Raw genomic sequence first — 23,676 nt, 5'->3', positions numbered from 1 at the left:
ATTAAGTATAGAGTGGTTTATTATAAAGCAATAAAAAACCAGAATAATGATCAAAAAACACCTCAACATTTTCTTTGGTCCTAGTTCTACCGGTATATGAATAGGCTCACTTATGCTTCATTTGTGGTATCTTCCTTACCAGTTTCCTTTAACTGTGCTAAGTTTAAAAAATCAAAACTTTGTGTTACCTACATCTGTGAACTTCCTTAAACATTTACTACAAGTCTTATTTATAAATCTATTTAACTTTAGACTCATCGGAACAGTAAATCTTTGCTCAAAATAAAAGCCAATCTTTATATAAACATAAGCAAAAATCCCACACTTCTAGTATATACAACACTGTATAGTAACTAATACAACACTGACAGGCCAACTCTCCTGTCAATCACCCAGGTCATATATCCTGATAGAATGTTCTCATTTCCTCATCTCTGCCGTCAGGAGATTGTATAAAGAACAAAAGCTGACAAGGCCAAAACCTTCACCAGCCACTGACCTCTCATTAAATGGTCTCCAAACACCCCTGTAAGTTTAACAAGTGCACAACCTGGCCTATCACTTCCACATCATTTGAAGTCAAGCTGTTGCTGATCGTAGGGTGTTTTCTGACAATAAAATGTAATCCAGTGCAAAATATGTGCAAAGTGAAACTGCAAATCTTGAAAAAGATGCAAGGTTTCATAAGGTCTAGGTAAAGTAACACTGGAAAATTCATCACACACACACACCACTGACAAATGAAAATTATACAGAGACTAAAAGTTAATGAAGGGCCGGCCCGGTGGCTCAGGCGGTTAGAGCTCCGTGCTCCTAACTCCAAAGGCTGCCGGTTCAATTCCCACATGGGCCAGTGGGCTCTCAACCACAAGGTTGCCAGTTCAACTCCTCGAGTCCCGCAAGGGATGGTGGGCTCTGCCCCCTGCAACTAAGATTGAACACGGCACCTTGAGCTGAGCTGCCTCCTGGAGGGCTCAGCTGGTTGGAGTGTGGGCTCTCAACCACAAGGTTGCCAGTTCAACTCCTCGAGTCCCACAAGGGATGGTGGGCTCTGCCCCCTGCAACTAAGATTGAACACGGCACCTTGAGCTGAGCTGCCTCCCGGATGGCTCAGTTGGTTGGAGCGCATCCTCTGAACCACAAGGTTGCCAGTTCGACTCCCGCAAGGGATGGTGGGCTGTGCCCCCTGCAACTAGCAACAGCAACTGGACCTGGAGCTGAACTGCGCCCTCTACAACTAAGACTGAAAGAACAACTTCACTTGGAAAAAAGGCCTGGAAGTACACACTGTTCCCCAATAAAGTCCTGTTCCCCCCCACCCAAAAAAAAAAAAAAGTTAATGAAAATTGAAAACAATGACACAATTATGCTTCAAAAGAGAATGATTTTAATATTTCAACAACTAAGTGCTGCCCTTGGAAAAAACTTCAAATATTTTTATAAAAATGATTCCATGACAAAATTCTAATGAAGCTCAATGTGTGAACCTTGACTGAATTCTGGTTTGAAAAAACCCAAATATTATATACAGACTTTTTGAGGACAAGTGGAGAAAAGAGAAAATCAGTGGCTACTGGATGGTATTAGGGAATTCTTATTAATTTTCTAAGGTGTTGATAATAGTATGGTGATTGTACAGAAGGTCCATACTCTTAGGAGATACAAGCACATTTTAAATTTAATCAAGTTAAACAGGTAAAGATAAAGCATCATAATGGCTGCAACTTCCAAACAGTTCAACAAAGTTACATTTGTATACGTATGCATGTATATTTTGCAAATTTGAAAAAAATGTTAAGAATTACTGAATCTAAGAGGTCAAATTTTACAATTGGACAAGATGTTAACAATTACTGAATCTAAATAATTCATTGCTCATTTTTTCAACTTTTCTGTCTACCTGAAAATGCTTACAATAGAATAGAGGGGGGAAAAAATCAACCTCACCAAAAAAACACATTCTCTCTCTCTCTGTCTCTCAGATCACCATTTAAGGAAGCCCTCCTGCATGGAGCATAGAGGGGGAAATGTCAAGTGATGTTATAATGTGATGTTTTTCAATGTGATTGGAATAGCGCATGCCAAAATCCATACGCTTAATTCATTCTTTATTCTAAAGATTGGAAATAGTTGTAAGAACTAATTTTTATTAAAATACGTTACTTTGCTTACTTTTGAAGCTCAGTTTAATTTAATAAAAATATAAACTAACATCCATGAGGTATGCAAAGACTACATGGGGCCTGTCTTCAGAGCACCCACCTCTCAGGTCTCCCAGTGGCACTCTCAGGCTCAGACTGAGAATACTCAACAAACAATAGTTAACTCAGTGGGTCTTCCCATCCTTTCTGATTACATTTTTTAGTAAGAATACATTTTAAATAGATGTAACATATTGAAGTTAAACACCACTCATTTCAAAGGAAATATTTCACAAGTAGTCACATACTAAAAGCATGTAACTAGAAGGTAAACTCCACAAGGGCAGGAATTTTTGCCTCTTTTGTTCACTGATGTAGCCCAAGTATCTGGCCCCAAACAAGCCCTCAATAAATATGTGCTGATGAAGAGAGGGAGGGAGGAAGGGAAACTTTAAGTCAAATTTTTTAAAAAGCTTTCTGATAGTTTCATTTATATTTAAGTTATGATGAAAATTCTGATCAATTTACTATGGGGAAAATGTGCTTAAATTTGACCACAATGTTTTTTTACAAGCTATCTCCCCCCTGGTTGAACTGTGACTATAAAATGGAAATGATAAATTCTTGTCCAAAATCCAAAAGTCTTTCATTACACATCGTTCCTTTGGGGCAGGGCTGTGAACAAATATTCTGCAAGCTCAAGTCAGAAATGATGCCCACGTACCTGATCCTAACGAGCTTTGTTCAATATCACAACTCAAGATAAAATTTTTAAAATAATAAATCTATTTATAGAATTACCCTTTGGTTAGTTTTACACAAAGAATTATATTTCCTGTAAGACGTTTCTAGAGAAAAAATTTTTTAATGAAATTAAATCAGTATTCTTTATTCAGTGCTTTTCATGTTCTTTCTTGTTTTACGTGGACAACTAAACTAAAACACTTTCCTAGGGATTTATTCTATTTCTGTTATTAAAACAACACTCATATAGAAGTATATGTTAAAACATATTAAGAGACAGCAAAAGTAATCACCCATAACCCAGAGACAAGTACACTGTCATTTTCTTTCAGCACTTCTTCAGAAACTTTTGTCTTTAACATGGTTAAGACCATGGCCTGTCCTATCTCGGTGATATTATTGGCCCATCCGCAGGATTTGTAGTGTTTTCCCAAAAGCAATGAAGCATTTGAACTGAACCATCCATCAAAGCTTGTTTGTCCTCATTAACAATAGCAAACACCCACAACCTGGCTGGGCAGAGGTGAAGGACACGATTTGTAGTCATGAAATCAAACAACTGGCCTAAACCAGGATGGAACTCACACCCTTTACTGTACTGGTTCAGTTACTCCAAGTCTAACCCACTAAAATAACGAGTCATAGATTTATTGTATCACAATAATACCAAGCTCATTTATTTTATCACAATAATTACCAAGATAGTTAACAGGGTATCCTTTTCTACAAGAAAACTTCAGCTGACTTGAAACGCTATGCACTTGTTCTAAGCACTCTGGGCTCCCCTTAGCTCCTGAGATGTACTACACTCTCACCTTAAGGTCTTCACACCTGCAGTCCCTTCTTCATAGAAAGCTCCTCCAGTGTCAAAGCTGTGCCCTGTATCACACAGCTCCCCCACCGGCACCTCGTATTTAGAATCCTGACCCCCCTTTTAAACATTTCTTCTTCCAGTGAGCTTTCCTTCTTCACAAGACTGGGCTGTGTGCCTCTGGTGAAGAATCTGAACTTCCTTTCACTGCACCCATAATACTGCCCTGTACTAGCTGGTCTCTCCCATAGACTAAGCTCCATCACTACACACCCAAGACCAGAACTGACGTGTAGCAGAAGCCCCACAAAATTTTCTGAATTAAATGATGAGATACTATTTTAACGGCAGAAACACAGAGTGTATATACATATTAATATTAAGGCATTTATATGTATTAATATGTGTGCATCAGAAAAACAAGTAACTTCCCATGCTCATTCTAAAAAAAGAAAAAGGAAAAGCAATAAAGCTGAGTTAATGCAGAGTCTAGTTTTTGCCACTTAACTAATCATCTAGGCATTCCAGTCCTCAATTTCCTCAGCTATAAAATAAGAAAATCCTAAAATTCTCTTTGGTGTAAAATTTTGAACAGCTCAAAACTTACTTCCTCCTCAGCAAAGTCAAATAGATTTGCAATCTACTCAAGTCAAAAGGTAATATCAATTATTAAAGCCTAACCTACAGAATGAAAATAGGCATCCTGAAAACAGATGATCAATCCCCACTGAGCACTTGATAGTACTAGGACCCCCTAAACAGCCTTCAGAAAGAGAACAGTAGCAACCCACCAGAATCAAAGGTGAGCAAACACCCCTACCCCCAGGAGGTGATATATGCAGCCAATGTGATTTTGCTTTATCATACATTATTTCAAATAAGCTCTTGCCGAATGGAACCACCTCCTCCCACTTACTTTATATGGAAAATATAACTAAAAGATAATATAACTGTACTAAATTATTTTGTGTCAAATAAAATACATCAGCCCTAGCAATTTGAAATTAAAAACGAAAAAAATCCAGAAGAGTTGGGCTGGTTTTTAAGAGCGCCCCTCCAGTTAAACAAGGTGGTAAGAGTTTAGAATATCCATGGCTTCTAAATACCCATTAGAATGAATACAAAAGGGTAGAAAAGCAAGTCTGAGGGAAGAAATAAAAATCAAATCTTAAAATGGCACAGGTGGCCAACACATACCAAAATATAACTCATCAGATAGCACCTGAGGCCTACCAGTCACATAGATTCAAAGCTGAAATGAACGTTCAGACATCAAATACAGCCCGTCATCTTACAAATGAGTAAACTAAGACTCATTGCAGGCAACGACTTTCCCAAGATTCCACGACTGCTTATTACCGTGTTTCCCCGAAAATAAGACCTAGCCGGACCAAAATAAGACCTAATGCGTCTTTCGGAGCAAAAATTAATATAAGACCTGGTATTATATTTTACTAATATTATATTATATATTGTATATTATATTATACCCAGTCTTAATATTAAAATAAGACCAGGTCTTATATTAGTTTTTGCTCCAAAAGACGCATTAGAGCTGATGGTCCGGCTAGGTCTTATTTTCGGGGAAACACGGTAGAAGGACCAAACCTCTAACTCAAATCCAGTATCTTTCCAGTTCTCAAAACTCTCTCCCCATCAGGACCTGTCTGTGGTACACAAAATCTTTTGGACACACAGTAACACTCCCAAATTCTGTAAGAATTGTAATACTTGATAATGAGTCAATATCGTAAAACAAACCTTATAAGATAGGTAAAAATGTGCTACAAAACTTAAAACATTAATCAGATACATCTGAATTCAGAAATGTATTTTTTACTATCTCATCTTACCTTGAGGTTGTCAATCTGGTAGGAAATGCTAAGTCCATTAAAGTAGTTCTATCACATGAATATCTATAACCATAAATAATCTTGAAATATTTATTGGCAGTACAGTACGTGAATTTAAGTATTTTAAACAAAAATAATAACAATGAATCAGAGGACACTTGGTCTCATTTTTAAGTGTCTCTGCTACTACACCGCTCTCCTGGCAGTTCTCAAGGAGACCACAGTCCCAGCCTGTGCATGAGTAAACAGAAAGGAGCAGACTCCCCACAGAAGTTCTTCAAGAACCCCCTCTCACCTCCTTGCCAACTCCCAATATAGTCTCTTCCAGCATAAAGTCAAAGCATAAAGATGAAGCAACCTGTTTTAGCGCCCTGATGGGCCGTTATCTTCTTGTCTTCTTATCCCTAGACAATATCTTTTGCAAACAAAAAGCAAAAGAACAGAAGAAACCACCGTCTATATGTAAATTGTTCTCACACAGCGCAAGACCTCTGGACTCTCATTATCAGTATCAAATACAGGTATCTGCAATGAACCCCTGGCTGCTGACAGCATCTTCAATGCCTATGAAGGAAAATTCGTTAGGCTCAAGACAATGGAAGAGGATGAACCAGTCCCCACACACTGAAACCATCTTCAAATAAGCACCAGATTTAACCATCAGACCCTTCTTCCTGTCACTTATATTCTCTATTAGCACTTAATTCTTTTCTTTAGTTATGTCTGTCTCCGCATTAAACTGCAAACATGAGGTTGAGCCCATCAACTTTCTGTCCTAATATATGTAATTTAGTTGGCAAAATTCTCATTGAATTGAGTAAGAGAGTAAAATTTATTTTCCCACTTCCCTTGTTCACTTTCCCCATTCATCAACAAAATTTAAGTAGAAGCAATCACGAACCACCAGACTCAGTTCTTCCTCCCCCTGAGCCATTCCACAATACAAAAACCCTTTCCCTACCACAATCCTAAGAGCATAGAAACTGAAGCAGGAAAACCTAAATGATCTGGCCCACTTCTCTCATTTTACACATAAGAGTTAACATTATTTATTCATGGTCAAATGGCCTGTTAGTGTCAGATAGAAAAAAGAACAAATCCCCGACCACTGTTTTCCTCCAATTTATAGTCCATTCACTATCACATCAAAGACAGACGGACTAAAAACCACTGCCTACTATATATTCCATCAATTTAAAATCATTTAAGAATACCAAGTTCTCTTTAAATCTGTGTCTTCTAATCTATTTTATCTTAGCAGAGAAATAGTTTTCAAAAACGCATATGGGGAAAATGCTCCTTGCCATCCCTATATTTTGGCAAGGATCTGAAAAATACTTCACACAATCAAGATGTTACCACTGGATGAAGCTGGCTATTAGGTTCAGGGGACCTTGCTGCATTATTTTGCAACTTCTTGTGAGGGTGTAATTGTTTCAAAAAACTTAAAAAAAGATACATGGCACACCTACCTGATGCCACTCCCTAGGCCACTAATCTGTCACCTCACTCTTCTCCAAACTTCCCCAATGAGCAAGAAAAAGTTCCAACTTCTTCTCAACCCAAAGTTCCAAGAAGTTGGCGCAACCTAAAACACAGCAGCACCCCTGGCCGAGCACACTGTCTGAGAAGCACACATTTACTGACCAAGGAAAACTAACCTAACATGGTTCTCAAACTGTGTGCAGGCAATCCAGGGCAAATATTTACACAAGCCAAACTCGTTCACAGCTTGCTATTGGTGGGCAGATCAACTTCACTCCCCCAACTGGATTGTAACCCTATGAGCACTGACGTGTTTTTGAAAAGTTCTCCTCCCAGTATCCTACGGTTCTGCGGAGGACCTAATATTTATGTAGCTTATTTCAAATTTTAAAAATTTCGTTTGTAAAAACAAAAAAGCAAACAAAAACAAACTACTCTAGCCTCAAAGGAAAGGAAAATACCCTTTTCTCAGACAGCTTCGGAACCTGCAGTCTGAGGCGGAAAGGATGGCTTGGGGTAGTGAAGAACTGGCAAGTCTGGCCCCATGGACTGTCATCAATTCATTTTAAGATGAAGAAATGTGTGCAGGAGTCTTCTATACAGTGGTCCTCAAGTTTCTGTGCTCCTGACGATGGTGGCCCACTTAGACACTATGAGAAGCACTATCTTAAATCAAAAAACCTCTTAATCAGGAAAAGGCACCACAATAAATGTTTTTACTACAATTTAGTTAGGTTATGTTACTCTCATAAAATATCAACACTATTGCCAGAAAAAGCTTTCCATTCAAAAATAATGGTTTACATATCATATCTAAAAACAAATGCTACCACCCTTTAAGAATGTCCTAGAATTTACCACAGACTGAATCTCTGTATCAACTGAAAAGGCTTTTTACATTCCCAGTCTTCCAAGGAGTCAAGAGGCCCTGGAGAAGAAAAGCACAAGACCAACTGCCCTGAGTCCCCACCACTCAACAGTTTTGTGAAACCAGAAACATTCTGGGATGGCCTGGGCTGGCTGCTAACCGCATACCGATTCCTGTCTCTGGATGTGGCTGTTGTATGTAGTTTTCAGTACCTCTCTGCTCCCAGAAGTGGCAGAAAGATGAGCAGCTGCCAACAAAATCAGCCCACATGTCATCTCTGACTTGCAGACTCAACCTTGCAGGCTGCCAACCTCCCCTACAGAAGACACCCATTCCTGGTTCTGCATCCTCTCAGCAGTGACAGAAACCTAACAGAATCAGTAGGAACATTTGGCAGCAATTTCTACTCATCCCTGCTGGCAACTGCAGGAGGCAAAGAAAAAGTAGTTCCTACCCCTCCCCAAAGAACCACCACAGAAACAAAAGATCACGTTGTCCACAGCAATTACTCCTTCCCCCTCCTTATTTTCTATCTATAGAGAATAATCACAACACCTGATAAGCAGGAAAAACAGCAATCACTTAAGGAAAACATCCAGGGGTTTCCAGGCGATGAAGACTTCAGTTTAAAAACCACTTAAAAGCTAAGATACCTACTAAGAAATCTAAGAATGAATGTTTAAACTAGATTTGCACGCAGTTGAAGAAAAATTACTTGACTGGTTCTTCCTTTAAAGACAAAGTAGGGTTTCTATATGCAGATGATGACACAGAGCAATGACTGGACTAGTTCAACTTACTTTTGGACAGGAAACAAAGCCACTCCTACAATATAAGAAAATAGATGATGAACTGCACAAACCCAATACCCCGCCCCCAAAGTCTGTTATATAAAAACCCTGTTTTCATCATTCAGACATTAAAATAACCCTACCATATTGTCTGATTTTTTTTTTACTTTGTTCATCAAATTAACTTCCTAATCTCAAATTTGGCTTTTTCTTACGGCTTACAAAACCCATCATCCCCTACCTCTCCCATCACAGCAAGCAGGCTGTCACAAAAAAATAAATACTTTTTGGGGAATGAAAATGTTCTGTATCTTGACTGTAGTGGTGGGTACACAAATTTTGTACGCATTTGTCAAAACTCATCAAACTACATTTAAAATGGGTGAATTTTACTGTATGTAAATACTTCAATAAAGCTGATAAAACTGAGTAGAGACAGTTGAAAACATTTTATTAAGGTGAATGATGATACCATCAGAAACTGAACAAATAACATTACTTTTGCTATGCAGGTAAGACAAATCGTGTCTTAAACAAAATGAATACTCATGAAAGAACATTGATTTTTAACACTTTAGTTAGTATGCTGACAAAAAATGAGGATGTCACAAAGCATAGTTATCTATGAACTTATCACATTTCTCATTTTGAAAGAGTTTATTACCAACCATTACACTGATTCTATCCAGAAAATAATATAAAATATAATCTCATAGATTATATTTCTATAATTTCTAATAGACAAGTTCAGTTTACTAATAGCCTCGTTTCTATGTATTAGAAGAATATTGCAAACTTTTCACATGGCAATCTTATTCCTCAATGTGCCCCACGGAAAATAACTTAATTTCAAGAATCCCATCTTACCGTCATTATATAATCATTACAAGTGACTGCTGATAAAATGCTATCACACTGGAGGTTGAGAAGTGACAGTAAAGAGCTGTAAGGAGCCTTAAGAATTCCAGTGAGATGCTGCCCCTCCTTCTAAGTTTACAATCCAAATTTTCTTACTCTTAAGAATGTCAAATTTTGTAACATGTTAGAACCTAGTTAGTTTTATCAGGTAAAATTATTAAAATTGTCACTCAAAAATAAACATTTATGTGATAATAGGGAAATCTATACAGACTGAATTTTGATATTAAGGTTTTTTTTGGTCTTTTTAAGTCTTCATCTTTGAGATACACCTTGAAGGTATATCAGTTAAATTATCTCATGGAAGGGAATAAACGGGAAAGAGGCCTGCAACCAAACTGGCCGTGAGTTGATAAATTTTGAGACTGAGTGGTAACTCTTGTATACGGCTGTTCGTCATACTGTTCTCTCTACTTTTATATGTGCTTAAAATTTTCCATAATAAAAAGCTTAAAAATAATTTTCAGAGGAAAACTTCACCATCAATTGAATTAAAAACAAACAATTCATAATCACAATGAGACAGGAGAGAAGGCTGTTTACATTTGTGCAGAATGCCAAGGTGTCAGAATGACAGAAACACAGACTAGAATTGGAGTTTGTTTTCTCAAGAAGCAGGCATGATAAAAACGGGACAAAGAAGACTTAAGCACATCCTCCTCCAACATGAAACTGCGCCCTTCAATATACCCTGTAAGATCTACTGAAGTGTAATTCGACACATTGTCCAGTGATTAAACTTTCCTTTGGACACTATTTCCTAAATGACCTAATTGTTAGGGGAAAATTCTGACTTTTCTGAAGTTCACCCCACGATTCCTGGTTATACCCCCGTGTACCACGAAATTTCCTTCACACATGTCTATTTACGTCAACACCCACAATTTAGTTTCTGATTTCTTGATTTATAAAATTGATCTGCCCTTCTTTGTTCTGATTTTCAATATTTTGTTTGGCTATTTCCTACCCTGTCTTTAATCTTACTTTCCTTAATCGGCTTCATTTAATCATTTTAGTTAAGCTTACCTGTCTTTTCTTGGTACAGCTGCTGTTACTATTTCCAGGTAACAATCTCCATCAAATGGTGAGATTCCCCACTGGTTTGGTGGTGACTGATGCTCTATTCCACACAGTATTAACTTGTGTTTTTTTTTTGGTGTAGCACTCTGAAATTTTAGACGGCTTTCAACTACCCACCACAACCTCAATGTGCCCATAGAAAATAACTTTATTTCAAGAATCCCATCTACCGTCATTACATAATCACTACAAGTGACTGCTGATAAAATGCTATCACACTGGAGTTTGAGAAGTAACATGAAATCCCTGGCTCCTACTAAGAGGGCAGGGATATGCTTGAGACTTTAAAACCCAACAGTTCCAATAAAAATAAGAAGCACTTATTAAATGCCACGTTCATAGCACTTTCTATCTTTCAGCAATAATGGCACTGCTCTGTATCTTGCACTGTCCAATACGGGGCCAATCACTCCAGGTGACTGACTACAGAGCACTTGAAATGTGAACGTTACTGAGAACCAAACTTTTTAATTTTAGTTCACCTTAATTAACTTCGATTTAAAGTGTCATGTTTGAGACTAATTAATATTGCTTGGATTTTTCTTCATAAAAATCATTTCCATTTAGTTTTACATCTATACAAATTCGAGATAATCCTGGACAGTTTCTCAACCACCGCACAATTTGGACAGGGTCACCTGTTGTGGGGGACTGTCGTGTGCACTGCAGGACACTTAGCAGCACCTCTGGCCTCTACCCCACAGAGCGCAGCAGCAATGCCCCAGCTGTGACAATCAAAGATGTCTCCAAACACTGCCAAATAGCCTCTGGGGAGCAAAATCGCACCCAGGTGAAAACCACTGATCTAAGACTAAGTAAGAACCTGGATTCCGCACTTGGTGCTAAGGATATTCTAGGACAATTTCTTGGGAGGTCCTGTTTTTCTATTTGAAAACCAGACTACACATAAAAACAGTTAAGAGTAACCATCTCTTCACAGTATTTTCCACAGAACCTACATTATGATCTTGGGGTTTGCCCACCCACTATCTCAACTGTTCTTCACTGACCTTGAGGTGGGTATTCTGCCTCATTCAGAACTTGAGGTGTGCTGGGGGGTGGGATGGAGGACAGAAGGCAATGAGGTTCTAAGTGGTTAAATGACTTACCTACGATAACAGTTAATAAATACCATGTTTCCCGAAAATAAGACCTAGCCGACCGTCAGCTCTAAAGCATCTTTTGGAGCAAAAATTAATATTAAGACCCGGTCTTATAGTAAAATAAGAATTTGGGGGAAACATGGTAGTAGGGCTGAGACGAACCCAGACTTAGGAATTCCAAATTTCAAACTCTGTCTATACTATCTTACCTCGTAGCCCTACAGCACCTAAAGGGAAAGCTCCTTAGACAAAAGCCCTTTTGATATGACCGTCTCAACCAAGACTGCTTATGACTGCACAACGCATGACAATATCAAAAAGCAAAGCTGACAGAAATACTCCACGTATAAGACAAAACAATGAGAACTGGTTTGTACTGTTACCAACCTGCATCCCCAGGACAGTGAGAAGCCATGCCTTAACCACATCACCTTAAAAAGGCCTCCCCTAACCTAGTACTAGGAAAGGGTTGAGAAGGTCAGTGCCCTGACAAAGGGCAAGAGTCAGTTTGGAGCCCTGGAGGGAGGAGTAGAGGAAAAACGGAAACCAAAACTCTAAGACAGGTGGCTGCTCTAAGGTTGGGATGCCTCAGAAACCAGAAATATCCCAGAAGACAGACCACGTGGAATAGTGCAAAGAGCCCTGGACTTTGAAAACAAAATCAGAAGACCCATCATGTGGACCTCATCTGTCAGTAGCTCACTGTGTACCCCTAGATAAATTTCATAAATCTCTAGGCCTGATTTTTCAACTCATTAGTGAAAAGACTGGTCTACTTAACTTCTTGGTCTCAGTGAGCAGGTACTTCCAGCTCTCCCCTCAACCTCAACTTGTAGAACCATGTTCTTAGTATGTTTTCTATTTTCTCTGAGGCAATGTTTTAAGCAGGAACACAGCACTAACTCAAGAAATTCACTAGAAAAAAATCAAAATGTCACAAAAGCATGGCATGGTTTCAATTCAGCACAATGAATATTTCCAGAGGACCAGCCACTCAGCACCAGGGAACTTGTAATCACTCCAGGAAACCACAACCAACATCCTAGGCTCCCTGAATTCCTTTTCTCTGCCCTAGCCATCCCCACCTATGTCTCAGAGCCAAAAATTAAAGACTGAAACATACAAAAATGTGTAAAGACTACCACAGAATTACCAAGTTTGAAAACACAAAGAAAAAAAATCAGATACAACCTTTTCTTTAATGCTCTGTGTATTTTAGATATTTGAGACATCACAAGATTACACTGAACAAGATATTTTATTTTTAACAGGATATGGCTATTTAAAGAAAGAAAACATATTTGAAGAAAATACTGATGTTTTGAGTCCCCTAAGTTTTCTTTAACTGAGCAATTTATTTGCAGTACCACACTGCCTGTCCAATCTTACTTCTTTTTGTATAAAGAATAGTCTACCTATTTATACCTTTTTACACGCAAAATTATTTCATTTGTGAGTATCATAGGCACATTTCTCATATAAAAATCAAGCTATAGTAGCACACGCTTTTCTATTACCAAAACTTACAAAATCTTGGTAGTTTTCATCTGAAGATAAAAATACTCTGGGCTTCTTATTCTAATTAGTTTAAAGATTCCAGAAAATCAGTATCTTTTGGGAACAGATTTTTCTCAAGCAATGCACCAGTGGGTTGTTCCTATTATACTTTACAACTAGGTATGCAATGACGCTTTCCTTTTGAGGGGGAGACAGAAGAGCTTCACCACAAGTCAAACTACTGCACTTCAAAACTCAGGGTACAGGACTGTCTCAAATGTTGCCTTCACAAATCTCAACAGACCAGACAGTTTTACTGCTACTAGATGTAACTACAGGTCCCTAAAATTTTACCGACAGCACTTTTCTATTTTTCTAAAACATCTGTTCCCCCCTACCCCAAGCACACATTTTATGATCTGAATCAAATACACTTGTCTTTTATTTCATAAAATGAAAAGATGATCTAAATATTCTTAATGTTGTATACTGACACTATAGGAATAAAAAACAAAGCTCTTTATATTAAGAATGAAAAAAGAAAACGTAGCTTTAAAAAAGATACATTATTTATAAATTTCTCAGATTAGCTAAAGCATAAGGAATATTCAAAATTGAATCAAAGTACCCAACACCACTGCAGAATAGGTTTTGGCATGCAGTCATTGAATGAACTTGTCAGGATTCTTGGTATATATAAAGTAGGACTAATATAGAAAACATGCCCTATTTCTCTGCTCCCTGGTGCAATTTTCTAAGTTACAAGATAAGTTACACTATAGGCACTACCCACTTGGTTCTGTGAATGACAACAGAGCTATCACCACCTCTAGCCTGATTCTAAAATTTACCCCCAAAAATCTTGTTAAAAATCTTTAAAAAGTTCTCTAGCGCCAGCGAAATAAAATCAGAGTAAGGATCCCTAGCAAAATGTTAAAATAAATGACTTAAAACGTCTTTCAGTATTTAAAGGAACATGTGGCAAGTCCAAGTGGTTAATATTTTCAGAAAGTATTCCAAAAGTTTCACAAACATGTTAAATACAATATGGCTACAGCAAAGATCAGAGAAATCCGAACCCAGAGCCAGAAACTAAATCGCCGGCTTTCAAATTGAAAAGCTGTCGGCCCCACCTGAGGCAGTTGGATACTTTGAGACCAAGGCCAATATCATAGCAGCAAGTTAGGCCTCTTCCTCCCTCCGGGAAGCGCATGACAAACAGGGCGTCATGCAACTTGTCACCCGGTCACTTAGCAAAAATTATATCTAACTTCAAAACTTGGGGCCAAGTGGCCTCCAATAGTCAAATGAAAGATAGTAGCGAAAGCATCGGGTAGAAGGAGTATTAAAATGCCCCACTTTCTGACCCTGTAAACATTTAGCCCATCATTAGATCCGAGTCCTAGATTCTAAGAGTTGCTTTAATGGAGGCCTCCCTCAACCTCCTCGGAGTCTGTTTTGCAACAGTGAAGGAACTTTTCCTGCTTTATCTCAGTTCCCTGAAAGCATGCGGCCCTGCAATTCAATATCCTAAACTGGCAGGGAACCGTGGAAGAGGAAGGGGAGGAATCCACGGCCAAAACAGCCGTCTTATGAAAGACCAAAAAAAAAAAAAGAAAAGAAAAATCATTCCTCCTCCGCCCATTGCAAACCCATCCCAGAAATTTACAGCATGTTAAGAAAAGCAGCATTGCGAACTGCAGACGTAAGTTTTCCTTTGACTCTACGCACGGTTTTCAGCTGTCAAATTACAACTCATGAAAACACTATCATTAGAATAAAAAAGGAAACAAACAAAAAAACCCCTCGCACCAGAGGGACCGGGAGCAGGAGCTGCCAGCAGCGCTTAGGGAGAAGGAGAGCAAAGCGAATCCAACCCACTTCCCCACCCCCGCCTGAATTCATCCCCTCCCCGGGCAGGCAAACCTCACTGCAGGGGCTCATATTTAATAATAATAACAATAATCATGGCGCTTCCTCCCCCACCCCCCACCGCGATCTGCCGGGAATCAGCTTCTCCCCCCTGCTTCCCCCCCCCCCGCCCCGGATCTTCAGGCTTGGCAGGTCCAAACCACCCCACCGGACACAACTCCCAGGGGCCCCAGCGAGCGCAGCCTACCCCGGGGCCCCTCGCCCCGTTTCTCCTCTTCCCTCTCTTTTTACCTCCACCATCCCCCATCCGCATTGTCTGTCTCAATTCAACTTTGGCTAATATGGATTCCTCTGGCCTGGCCCGGGCGGTAATTACAGCCCGCCCCCCCGGGAGCGATCCCCCCCCCCCATCTCCGCCCAGTTCAACGCGGCTCCTACGGGGCAAGGGGGGTGCAGCGCGCTTTCCCATCTACACCGTGCTCCCCCCGCGGCCCCGGGGCCCAGAAGTTTGCCCCGGAAAGGGCCTAGTCTGGGGCAGTGAGGACCTCCCCACCGTCGGCCGGCGCGTAAACACTGGCGCCCGCCCCGGCGCGGCCCCGTGGGGGAGGGAAGAGGAGGGCGGGGAGGCGCCCCTCCCCCCGCCCGCCGGCCCTATTACCTGTCATTGAGCTGGTCCTCGGTGCCCGGCAGCGGGTGAACCACGAAATGGATGGACGTCATGGTGCTTCCTTCTCGTCCTCCTCCCGAGGACGGCCCCCTCCCGCTCTCGCCCGCCCCCCCAACCCACTTCCCCTCCCCAAAACCCACTGCCGCCGCCGCCTCCCAGTTCCCAAATGGAGGGAAGCAAATGCGCAGGGGCCGCCGCTGCCCCCCTGCCGGGCGTGTGTCCACCGCCCGGCAGTCGGCGGGGCGAGGAGGACGGATCAACACGCCACCCGCTCTCCAGGCGACAGCGCACAGGACTGCGAGGCCGGCGGCCGGGACCTGGGGCGCGCCGCCGCCAGCGGCAGCGGGGCGTTGGGAGAGGGGCGACTGGGGAGGGCGGAGTGGGGCGGACTAAGGGGACGGTGTGGTCCCGGCGGCAGACGGGGTCCGGACTAGGAAGGTGGGGAGGGAGATGAGCCCGCACCGCGCGTCACTGGCGAGAAGCCGCCGCCGCCACCAGCACCGTCGCCGCCATCTTCACTTCTGCCCCAGTTTCTCCGTCTCGCAGGCTCCGCTCCCGAGCGGCGGGGGAGGGGCGAACGGAGGGAGGAGAAGGGAGGAGACCGGCGGGTGGGGGCACGGCTGCGAGGGGGCGGGGCTCCGGGAAACGGGCGGTAAGGCGCTTTGGATTGGGCCGCTCAACGTTGTCTGGCCACGGTGCTGTAAGGCGCGTGCGTATTGGTCCGTTCGGCCCCCGAGGGACAGCTCCCAGTGAGTGTTCCGGAGAGCACGTGTTAGGGAAGGAGGAGGCGGAGGGGCGCGTCCGCCCGCGCTGGTAGGGAGTCCGCCAGTAGCTTGAAAGTGTGTCCCGGGGGAGGTGGGAAGGGAGAGGGGCTCCTGCGTTGTCTCGGTTTGATTTCCCTGGGGCAGCCCTAATTATTTTGCGTACCCTAGGGGGTTTTTTTGTTTCTGGTCCTTCCTCCGCAGTTGTATTTAAAGTGGAAGTGTGAAATCAGTTAAGGGACAAGAAATGAACACCCTTTTACTGGAGAAGGTAGTTATGTAAGAACCTCTCCACAAGGTCCTAATCTTAGAGCTGACTTTGCAGCAACTTCTTTTATCACCCAGTTCTCCCCAATTTCCCCAGCACCACCATCGTCACGTAGCCACACAAAGACAAAATGTGGAAATTTCCACCAATTTCCTGGTTTAAATTATTCTTTTTTTTACGACTTTTAAATGAAAGATGATCTATCTACTCTGCAAAGGCGTTCTTCAACTTAAGATCAGTGGGATTAAAACGGCAAATTCTTGAATGGATCTAGCTGCTTTTTACTGTGGAGCCAGTTCACAGCTTTCTTCTCAAAGGCTTCTGTGTCGCCTTCAAAAAACAGGTACCTCTTTCAAGGCAAAGAGTGAAAACATGAAGCCTCTTCTCCAGGCTGTGTGAATGTTCATTAAATCAGAAGTCCTGTGAACCGTTCTTAATGTTAAATAACACTTTTCTTCTGTTAATGCATTACATACACACTTTTGCTTAGGAGGTTTTTTTGAACAAAACGTGAAAATTTATTTATAAATCAGGATAGATTAGGTACCCCTTGAGATAGATAATGGAACACTTTTGTAGGTCACTTGTTCCAAAATCGGCCCAGATTAATTTAGACTAAAAAGTGATTCAGCTCCACTACTTATTAGAAGTCTATGTGAGCCATGGGAAAGCAGGGTAAACCAATGAACACTGCTAGTTTTAGACCCAGACAGACTTGGATTTGTGTCCTGTTTCTGCTACTAACTATGTGACATTGATTAAACTGTTTAACCTATCATAGTGTCTTTTTCTAATTTGTATTCCAAATACTAGATCTACCTGAGGTTGTGGAGAGCTCTAAGATAATGAATGTCAAGCACCTAGGGCTCTTCATAGGCTCTGCAAATGGAAGCTTTTATTTTTCAGGCTCTCATTATATACCACTTTATACATTTGTCTTTTAATACTCAAATCACACTATGGGGTAAATAATATTATCTTCATTATATAGCTGAAGACACTGAGGCTCAAACATTTTAGGTAAGTGCTGAAGCTGAGACTTACACCCAGGTCATCTAACTTTGATTGCATTGCTCTTTCCACTATACCACAGCTGCCATCTAGTTAATAATTTAGAAGGAACAGACTATTCAAAGCCAATGGGAAAAATGTGATATGATAAATGCAATAAGAGTGCTATGGAAGTTAAAGGAGGAAGTGATTCCAGCCAAGAAAATTAAGAAAAGTCATTTAAGCTGAGCTTTCAAGAATATTCTGGGCAACTAGAATATACAGCTTAAACCTAGTCGTTTTATATTTGCCTCAGAGAAAACTCCACACCGTACCCATATTTTGCTTCATTAGTCTTTCTTCCAAATCTGTCTTCATCTTTTCATCGTGCTTCCAACTTGATTTACCCACTCCCAGTTTGCTAGAACTGAAACTTTCCTAGTTGAAAGCCTCCTCCTCACTCCTAGCAGCCCGTTCAAACTGCCCACTTGATCTTTGACTGACAGCCATCTTGACACAGTGACCTTTATGTTGTCCCAGGCTGGAATGTTAGGGAGAATTTTCCTCTCCCAGGGTCCCAACACTTTGGGGGGTCACGGTTTGAACAGGGAAAAACAAGAATAAAGGCATGGAGTTGTGCAAGCCCATTGCATGGATGGGGGAGGGGGAGATACAAATAGGGAATGGAGATAAGCAGAGTTCAAGCAGAAGCTCTTTGAAGACAAAGTGCAACACAAGTTTAGAAGGGGGGAGGGGCTTTTTTCTAATAATTTGGACTAATTCTCACTTGGAGGACAACTAGAAAAGTTAGCCAAAATATTTATTTAAATCTGCTTAAAGGCACAAGAGAATTAACAAAATAATGATGAATTACCAAACTAGGATCCAAGGGATGAATAAGACCCAAGAAAGTGAGTCTTGTGTTTGGAGCCACTTTTTCCTCTGGGATGAATGCCAATTCCAGAAACACAGAGTGAGAAGCCAAGAGACTGAGCAATTCTGACAAGCACTCAGGGTTAAAACAATAGGGATTGATGTCCAAGGTATCCCAATGCTGTGGTGAGTGCTAATGAACCCCTCTTACTTTGTGCTGAGCCCTAAAGGACCATATCCCTGAAATAGGCCATGTCTTAGATTTGGTTTCCCCCAAAACAGAACTTAATATAAGGATTTGACTATAAATAGTTTATTTGGGAAGTGATTGCAGGAAGCACTATATAGGAATGGAGAAATGAGACAGAGAATGGAGAAAACCCAATAAAAGATGAACTGATGAATGTTTTACCACTGTGGGCAACTAGAATTCAATCCCACTGGGACCATCTGAGGGAATGTGTGGGACACACCTCAGAATTATCCTACTGAGTGGAGGGCAAGCTGGAGTTATTTATCCATCAGCAGCATCCCTCAGTAGTTCAGGATTGCTCCTGGGTTAACTCCTTGACACTTCAATTTTCCCTACTATGGGCAAAGCACACTGCTAAATAATAGGCTCAAGAATGAAAGAAAAACAAAGACATTTGGCAGGGGTCAGGGAGAAAAAGAGAGAGAAGGAAAAGAAAAGGAAAGAAAAATGTGAGAAATATTTAGGACTCAACCCAACTAAAGGGTATTCTTCAACCAAAAGGAAAATGATTCCCCATTGTAAGCCCAGAGAGGCATAAAGGAATGAAGAGGTCTGAAAAGGGAAAATATGTAGATATATAAATGTTAACTGAATAAAACAACGGGGCTTAAAAAGCCACAACACTGACCACACCAAATGCTGCCCAACATGCAGAGCACCAAAAACTCACTCATTGCCGGTGGAAACACAAAAATGGTACAGTCTCTTTAGAAGACATTTTGGTGGTTTCTTATGAAAGTAAACATACTCTTAACATGGGATCCAGCAATCACATTCTTTGGTATTTATCCAATGGATTTGAAAATTTGTGTACATACAAGAACCACACAGAAGTTTATAGCGGTTTTATTCATAGTTGCTACAACTTGGAAGCAACCAAGATGTCCTTCAGTCGGTGAATGCATAAATAAACTGATTCATCCAGACAATGGAATATTATTCAGCACTAAGAAAAGTTGAGCAATCAAGCATTAAAAGATATGGAGGAACTTTAAAGGCATATTACTAAATGAGAGAAGCCAATCTGAAACATATATACTCTGGTTCCAACTATATGACATTCTGGAAAAGTCAAAACTATGGAGACAGTAAAAACTTCAGTGTTTGTCAGAGGTTAATGAAGAGAGAGGGATGACTAGGCAGAGCACAGAAGATTTTGGGGGCAGTAAAACTACTCTGTATGATACTATAATGGTGAATACATGTTGCTATACATTTGTCCAAACACACAGAATGTACAACACCAAGAGTTTTCCTAATGTAAACTATGGACTCTGGATGATAATGATGTTTCAATGTAGGTTCATCAGTTGTAACAAGTGGACCACTCTGGTAGGGATGTTCATAATGGGCAAGGCTATGAATGTGTGGGGCGGGAGTATGTAGAAAATTTTTGTACCTTCTCAACTTTTCTGTGAACCTAAAACTGCTCTAAAATATAAAGTTTATTTAAAAAAACACATGTTAGCGAAATAAATTCAAAAGGATAGTAGATTCCTTTTGACATACAAGTTCAATGATTTGACATACGAAAATCAGCAAAAGTAATTCAGTGTATAACAAAATAAAGGAGAAAAATAATTAAATCCCTTCAGTAGAGTAAGAAAAAGATGTTATAAAATTCTATAGCCATTCATGAAGAAAATTTCTTAGCAAACTATGAATAGGAGACTTCTTTAATTTAAAAAGGTATTTCTAAAAACCTTGCGGGGGGGGGGGGGGGGGAACATCTTTTGTAATGGCAAAATGCTAAAAGCTTTGCCCCTACGATTGGAAACAAAGGTGTCTGTTCTCACCATTACCTTTCAACATGGCAGTAGGGTCCCAGCTAGTATATTAAGACAAAAAAAAAAAAAAAAATTTTGAAGTACAGGGATTAATTTTCTAGAGGCAGCAGCCAAAGTTAGCAGAGGAAGAGACTCTGGTAATCAATGGTTAAAAGCACCTCCAGAGCCATGCAGAAGCCAGAGTGGCCAGCCATATACTTACTGCTGGGCTGGAAAGTGGGGGTCATGCACTGTGAAGACATTAACATTTCTGGCAACTTCTATAGAATTAAGTGGAGGTACTAGGCCTTGGCCTTCTTCCACAAGCACATAGACACCAACTCATCCTGTGGTCCTTACCACTTCTGGATCCTCAAACACATCTTCAAATAGGCTATGCAATGCATGTTGTCCCACAAGATGAAGCATGGCCAGACCACGTTAGAGCACCTCAAGGTGTTTGACTGGAAAAAGCAAATGATCATTTCTGCTCAAATTTCTGTGTCTGAAGCCCACACATAAGCTTGTCTACCCAAGGCCCCTGACTTATGAGGTTGGCTGGAAATCCCAGATGGTGACAGCTACCCTAGAGAAGAAGAGGGAGGATGAAGTCAAGATTCCTTACAGGAAGAAGTAGCTCACACAAGCCAAGAAGAACATAGGGAAGAAAACCAACGTGTACACAGAGGTCCTCAAGACTTATAGACTCCTAATCTAAGCCCAATAAAAATGGTTTATACGTCAAAAGAAGATATAAAAATCATTATTTTCACAGGATATATTTTAATATATATAAACTAGAATTCATAAACAACTTTAACAAAATAGTAGAAATAAGTATAATGTCCAACAAAAATAAATTATTTTTATATATAAAAACCCAGAAATAATTAGTAAATGAAATTTGTAAAAATACCACTTAAATAACATAAAAACTATAAAATATCGAAGAACAAGTTTAATAAAAGATGTATAAAACCTCTACACAGAGGACTTTAAAACATTTTTGAGAGAAATCGAAGATGGTCTAAATAAATGAAGGAATATTTGTATGCTGTGTTTATAGGCTACTTCGCCTAATACTGTGAAGTAGTCAAGTCTCCCGAGTGCAATCTCAATCAAAATTCCAACACTTTTCCTCCACTCCAGTGAAACTTAACAAGTTGTTTGTCAATCTTATATAGAAATATAAGGAGAAACAGAGATCAATAGAATAAAGATCTCAGAATAATTAAAAGGCAAATTAAAACCACATTGAGATATACACCTTCCAGGATGGCTATAATCAAACAAACAGGCAATTAAAAATGTTGATGAGGGTATGGAACAAGAACTCGTATTTATGGCTGGTGAGAGCTTAAACTAATACAATCACTTTGGAAATCAATTTGTCACTTTCTGCTAAAGTGAAACGTACACATGTCCAACAATTCCCCTCCAAGGTATACCAAATAGATGTATATGCACAGAGCACCAAGAGACAGGAAAAGAATGTTCATAGCAGCACTCTTTATAAAAGCCCCAACTGTAAACAATTCAAACGACCATCAAAAATAGAATATCATGTATGTTCATGCAAAGTAATACCATACAACAATAATGAGCTACAATTACTTGCAAAACCTGAATGAATCTCAAAAAAAATAATGTTTAGTAAAAGAAGCCAGAGATGGTGCAATCCCATTGATATGAGCTTCGAAAACCAGCGAAGTAAAACTATATTGTTGGGGATACATGTTCAGGCAGTAAAACTAAGAAAAGCAAACAGGTTAACTCCAAGTGTAGTAAATACTTCATGGAAGAGGAAGGGGTATTGATTAAGTATCACAAGGGGACCTTCTGGATGCTGATAATGTCCCATTTCCTGACCTGGGTGTTGGTCATAGGGTGTTCATTCTTAGATAATCCATTTAGCTATGCATTTTTATTGTGTGTGTTTTTCTATTGTGGGCTACATTTTACTACAGAAAAGACTTTTTAAAAAGAAAAGTGTCTGTACATCACACCAGGTGGAAATATTATCTCGAAATGGATCATAGACCTAAATATAAGAGCTAAAGCTTTAAAACTCTTAGAAGAAAAGATAGGAGTAATGCTTTGTAACCTCAGAAAAAACAATACTAGTTTCTAGATACAAAAGCACAAACAACTAAAAAAAAAAAAAAAAAGATAAATTGGACTTCATCAAAATTTAATACTTTTGTGTTTCAAAGGGCATAATCAAGAAAGTAGAAAGGCAACCCAGGAAATGGGAGATAATATTTGCAAGTTGTATATCTAATATGGGACTAGCATCTAGAATATATAAAAAGGACTCTTACAACTCAACAATAAAAAGACAAATAATCAAATTTAGAAATGGGCAAAGGGGAAAGAGGAGGTTGAGAATGAGCTAAAGTTTATGAAAGAAGGTGAATAAGAAAGAGTAAAGCACTGGTTTGTGAAGACGCAGCAATGCAAACAAGTAACTCAGAGAAGGCAGAATGTTTTACTCCTGACTGCTCCTCAAAGAGTGCAATCTAATAAATGTAGGAAAATAAATATTTTGAAGGTGAACAGTTAGAGCTCATATTAGGAAAAAAGACTATCAGAAAGCATTGAGTTATCTTAAATGAAGTCAAGCCTCCAGACCCAGATATTGCCAAATAAAAATGTAAAAATCTTGGGTGGGGCCAGGGTAATGGGCAAAGGATTTGAATGACATTTCTCCAAAGAATTTATGCAAATGGCAAGAAGCACATGAAAAGATGCTCAACATCATTAGTCATTAGAGAAATGCAAATCATACTTACAATGAGATAATTACTTCTCATCTACTAGGATGGTGAAAATAAAGGAGACAGACAGTAACAAATGTTAGAGAAGATGTGGAGATTGAAACCCTCATACATCGTTGATGGGATTATAAAATGGAGCAGCCACTTTGGAAAACAGT

General features: G+C 40.0%; 1 protein-coding gene across 9 annotated transcripts in view; it reads right to left on the bottom strand.

Annotated features, from left to right (window-relative positions):
* The window catches only part of UBR5 (ubiquitin protein ligase E3 component n-recognin 5), a 125,051-nt gene extending 108,683 nt beyond the window's left edge, over window positions 1–16,368 (bottom strand). For 3 of the 9 annotated variants that reach the window (XM_088799017.1, XM_088799021.1, XM_088799020.1), the window contains exon 1: window positions 10,638–10,978. In XM_088799017.1, coding sequence (XP_088655143.1) covers window positions 10,638–10,930 — 293 coding nt within the window. In that variant the 5' untranslated portion in view covers window positions 10,931–10,978. Of the gene's footprint in view, window positions 1–10,637; window positions 10,979–15,821 lie in introns of those variants that run through there. The other 6 variants (XM_074316762.2, XM_019717463.3, XM_074316764.2 and 3 more) reach the window with 4 other exon arrangements.
* Between the last annotated feature and the right edge of the window lie 7,308 nt (window positions 16,369–23,676).

This window comes from Rhinolophus sinicus, chromosome 6 (assembly GCF_057876585.1).
Source record: "Rhinolophus sinicus isolate RSI-liver-muscle chromosome 6, RSI-T2T, whole genome shotgun sequence".
Classification (NCBI taxonomy): domain Eukaryota; kingdom Metazoa; phylum Chordata; class Mammalia; order Chiroptera; family Rhinolophidae; genus Rhinolophus; species Rhinolophus sinicus.
Note: the sequence above shows the minus strand (reverse complement) of the source record. Positions and strands in the feature narration are given on the sequence as shown.